The sequence below is a fragment of the Pituophis catenifer genome, unplaced genomic scaffold (assembly GCF_029215685.1).
Source record: "Pituophis catenifer annectens isolate HBS135680 unplaced genomic scaffold, rPitCat1.0.hap2 SCAF_7, whole genome shotgun sequence".
NCBI classification, from domain to species: Eukaryota; Metazoa; Chordata; class Lepidosauria; order Squamata; family Colubridae; genus Pituophis; species Pituophis catenifer.
In genome coordinates this window covers 61,823,321-61,828,081 of record NW_027256887.1, presented here as the reverse complement: position 1 = coordinate 61,828,081, position 4,761 = coordinate 61,823,321, and the positions used below count along the sequence as shown (strand labels likewise).

At 41.0% G+C, this 4,761-nt stretch overlaps 1 protein-coding gene across 1 annotated transcript; it reads right to left on the bottom strand.

Annotated features, from left to right (window-relative positions):
• Positions 1 to 238: 238 nt before the first annotated feature.
• Positions 239 to 4,761, bottom strand: CBX6 (chromobox 6). The gene is made up of 5 exons (XM_070947057.1): positions 4,671 to 4,761; positions 4,471 to 4,514; positions 4,175 to 4,240; positions 3,875 to 3,941; positions 239 to 1,207 (listed from the first exon to the last, which is right to left on the bottom strand). The coding sequence occupies exons 1-5, from the start codon at positions 4,737 to 4,739 to the stop codon at positions 239 to 241; spliced, it is 1,215 nt and encodes a 404-aa protein (XP_070803158.1). The 5' UTR covers positions 4,740 to 4,761.

The window sequence follows — 4,761 nt, the reverse complement described above, 5'->3', positions numbered from 1 at the left end:
AAATATGCACAAAAGGAAAATTTATTTCCCAGCATGAGTCCTAACAACTGTGACATTGGAGAATTTCAAACACATCTATTTCCATTCCTCTATCAACTTAATTTCCAAGCAAAATGAGAAAGAACAGATGAGAAGGAAGAGAGAAGAAAGCAAGCATTCATATCATGCATGGTCTTGCAGTATAGCCTCCTTGTCCCCTCCCCCGCCCCCAACATTTGTGAAAGAGGAATACACCTCTTTATTTGCTGCCTCCTCCTCCTCCACCACCTCCGGCTGCTGCCACTTTTTCAAAATCTTCAGCATTGCAGAATTCCTTGATTGTGACCGTTAATAGATTGCTGGTGACATCAGTAACTACCACATTAGAGCATGGAGACATTTCAGGTCGCCAATCACCAGCCTCCTGTTCTGGGTCAGAAGACAGTGGAGATGATGGGATCTGACCTACTCCATTCCCTCTGGAAGGTGACTGCTTACTGGTCACTGCTGACTCAGGTGGAATTGACAGATCGAGGACCTCAGATTCACGCCAGTCAGGAATGGCAGGATTTAGAATCTCGGGAAGCAGCTTTGGTGGGGAATCATCTGGATCAGATGAGGAGTGTGGAGCTGGTGAGGGGCAGTCAGAGGAGCTGGAACTGCGGGCATCATAGGCAGAAGAGCCCATGAGTCCACAAGAAGCATCTTGAGAACCTCCTGCCTCTGTCTTCCCCTCTAATGATGGGGTTGGAACAGATGGCTTGTTATACAGAGGGAAGCTTCCGAATTTCATGTGGCGGATCTGATTACGAAGCATGCTCTCACTAAACTTCTTGCTCTTACCAATTACACGATTTCGGGAAGGGATCTTAGAACGTGCCAAGTTTCCTCCCCCACTTGCTCCTTTGCCACTTTTATCAATGACTTTCAGATTGAGAATAATACGACTACGCTTGGGCTCACGAGGTTTCACTTTGCGGTTGATGATGCGTACGGTCTCTGAGAAAGGAGAGACAGGGGGGCGTATGCCAGTGCTCCCACCCACTCCACTGTTCTGTGGATCCGGGCGGGGCAATGGGCGCCGGGACATACGGTGGCATCTTCGGATGTCCTTCTTGAGCCGGTGCACTGCAGCACTGGAGTGCAGTTTTGGTGAGGATGTGCTAGAACTGGGCTTGACAGAAAAATGTACATCCCCAATGTGTAGGGCCTCTGCTTGGGCCCGAGCCTGCAGTAGATGGGATAAAATGAAAAACATAGAGTTAGATTGGAATAAAATATAATCTATGTGCTAAAGTCCAGGATCCTTAGAATTGGGAACACAATTCTAAACACAAAGCCAAAAAAGATGAAGTGAAGAATGAGTTCTGGATTTCTAATACAGCTTCCTTGTAGTTCAAATTAACAAGGCAGTTTTTCCTAAACTTAGTCTAACCTAAACATGATATGGTTACACACAGGGAAATCCCAACAGGACTGTATGAAATATATTTTGATTTTTTAGCATACTAGGATGTTAAGGAACACAAAGAATCAAGGGTTTATGTTTACTAATTAAGAATGACACTAGATTAGTTAACTTTGATGCATACATTTGAACCCAGCAATACAGTACAAATTAGTTTGCCCAAATGAAAAAAAAAAACACAAAGGCTTACAAAATTAACAGTTCATAGGACAAGTAGTTTCTGTGAATACACTGTTAGCTAAAATATCCTGACATCACTAGTTTTCGTGTAGACCCTTTTTCAGACCATCCAAAGAAATCAGTGATCTTAACTACTCACTAGAGAAGTGAGACATAAAATATATATAATTTTATTTATTTATTATTTATACATTTATTTATTTATAAATTTATTTGCCATCTATCTCTCCGTGGGGTTACTCTAGGCAGCCATACTAATATCTGTTGGAAACAATGTCAAATTTGGATAAAGTCACTATTAAACAAGAAACAGAGTTTCAAGTAGAAATATTTAACCATTAAAATGTAATTTATTAAAAGAGCCTGTAGTACAGTGGATTAAACACTGTTATTAACATCTGCTGCTTGCAATTGCTGCAAGTTCAAATCTCACCAGGCTCAAGGTTGACTCAGCCTTCCATCCTTTCAAAGGTAGGTGAAATGAGGACCCAGATTGTGGGGGCAATAAACTGACTTTGTATAAATATACAAAAGTATGAAGGCTATTGCTTAATGCATTGTAAACCGCCCTGAGTCTCTGAGTCTCTGAGAAGGGTGGCATATTAGTTAAAGCGGAAAAAAAAAAATTATGTCATACAAAATTGTTAGGAATATACTGTAGGCAATTTGCTACAAATGTAAGATCTGGAAACTGTTTTGATTTTAATCAACAAAAATCTATTTGGACTCTTTGATCCATGGATGACTAGCAACAGGCCATAGACAGATTAAATATGATCTTCTAGATAGTGTCAATCATTATGATGTCTAGTCACTTGAAAATGAATCGACTCCTGCAAAAACAAGTAATGTAATGAAATGCACTTTTCCAGGATTTGCAAAAATATTATTTCTGATCCTAAAACATTGTAATCTACTTAGCAGCAATCATTAATCTTTTAGACAGATCTTCTCTACTTAATACTATGCTAGAAAAGCCACAGATTAGCATATAGAATTAAGACTGTAATGGCATCCAGTTAATGTTCAGGTTAAGTCAATTATAGATACTCCTCACTTACTGTTCAAAGTTATGATGGATCCCACAAGCTAGAAAGCTAGAAAATCCCCGCCACAGAAAACCGGTTCTGGAGTTCTTATGGTGCTATAAACCCTTCCCCTCCCATGGTCACATAGCCACATTTCAGGCATTTGGCAACAGGTTCACCTTTATGGCTAGTTGCAGTGTAGCCTGGTCACATGACTGCAATTTATGGTTTTGGCAGTTTCTGGCTTTTTCAGCCAGTTTCTTGCATAAAAATGCCCATAGGAATAAATGGATTTGCTTAACAATTGTAGCATTTGCTTAAGGATGCCATGTTCACTTAACGACCACTACAAAAAATATATATAAAATCAGGTTGGCCACATGGGTGTCTCGACTTTACAACTCTCATGATTAAGCATGGAAATTCTAAGCTCAATTACAGTTGTAAATTAGAGAGGGCAAGTCTGTCAAGATCCTTTTGCAAAGCTTGTCTTCTGGGGTTTTGTCTATTCCTGCCAGCTTAGTGTCTATTATTCCTCCATCTAAATCATTTATGAAGATATTGAAGAATACTGGGTCCAAGTCAAAACCTTGTGATACCCCATTGCTTACTTCCCTCCATGCAGTGGGATAACTTGTGAATGTTCAAATAAGTAGTAAAGACTTTAATTTATGCTGATCTATGACCATAATAAACCATTGGTTTTTTATTTAAATGATTTATAAAGTTGCCCATCTCACAGTAGTGCCTAAAGTAGCACACAATGTCCTTGTAATTTTCTTGACAACAAATAAAAATTATTTACTACTTCTGGCATTTTAAAAAATCTGTGGTTTTCTGGTGATCTCTCTTCCAATGATAATTAGGAGTAACTTCTTCACTTTTTTGAAATCAAACAGCTATCAATTCAAAATAAGGTCAATTTTTAAAAGGATGGCAAATTAAAAAGGATGGCTTATAGCCATTGGTCAGTGCCAGTTCAATGACACTGAAATGTAGGATTCAGTGAAACAAACTTCTGTTTTGTCATCACACCGATCACAACATTTAACACATGACAGTTTGTAAGATTTATCAGTTAGAGACTGTATTCAACCATAATGAAGAAGACCAAATAGCATTTGATTTTTATCTATTCCTTTTCAATTCCACTTTTTAATATTTAGACAACAGAACCCCAAAACCTTAATCAACCATCAAGTTATTAAACAGAAGTTACCTTTAGCAGAAAAGTTTTAGGTTTAGGTCCTCTCTTCTTAGGTCCATAAAGCTCACGCTCACGTTCCCTTGTTGAAGTGGGAAAAAGAAATGAAACTTTCTTTATATAAAAAAAGAGCCCAAACACAAACAATTAAAAAGCAAACGTTTAAAAAAGAGAACGTTCTTCTAAAATAAACATTTTAACTTCTTCGGGAGAAGGGCGGTATAAAAATTAAATAAATAAATAAATAAAACTTCCTGACTACAGGAAATAAAACCACAGCAATCCCTCCTCTGATTTTCAAGACTTCCAACTCACTTTTGCTCAAAGGCTGCAATCAAGCGAGAATCTAGGATATTTTCCTCGGGTTCCCAGGTGCTGTACCTGCAGAGATTCAGACGAACAGAGCGGGTGACACGGTGTTCGTGTGCACCGAGGAGTTTGCGGGGCGGATGGGGGGGGGTGGTGGAAGGGGGACGGGAGAAGAGACAGGCAGCAAACCGCCCACTGGCCCCGTGGCTCTGATCTCCAAGAGAGGAGGAAGGCAGAGTGCCAGTCCGGCCAGGCCCCAAGAGGCGGGAACGGGGCTTCGAGCCTGGAAGGTAGCAACTCACTTGATGGCCCAGCCTTTCCATTTCACCAGGTATTCGATGCGTCCCTGCAAAATACGTGGGCGGAAAGGTAGGTAGGTAGGTGGGTGGAAGGGAGGGAGGGAGAGCGGAAAAGAGGGGAAAGGAGAAGAAAAAAGGGAGCGCGTTAGAGAGGGTGGCAACGGCAGCGATCCCAAGACGAGCCCCGCCGGCCCGCAACTCACCTTACGGATCCGCCGCTTGATGATGGATTCGGCCGCAAAGACCCGCTCGCCCACTGCAGAGAGCTCCATCTTTGCTCAGCCTCAGCAACAG

What these genes read in the sequence shown, in the direction of transcription:
- CBX6 (XM_070947057.1), bottom strand. Translation starts at nt 4,739, where the DNA reads ATGGAGCTCTCTGCAGTGGGCGAGCGGGTCTTTGCGGCCGAATCCATC. An exon ending in TCAAGCGGCGGATCCGTAAG is followed by an intron (nt 4,515 to 4,670) that starts GTGAGTTGCGGG and finishes CGTATTTTGCAG; the next exon opens with GGACGCATCGAATACCTGGT. An exon ending in CTAAAACTTTTCTGCTAAAG is followed by an intron (nt 1,208 to 3,874) that starts GTAACTTCTGTT and finishes CATCTACTGCAG; the next exon opens with GCTCGGGCCCAAGCAGAGGC.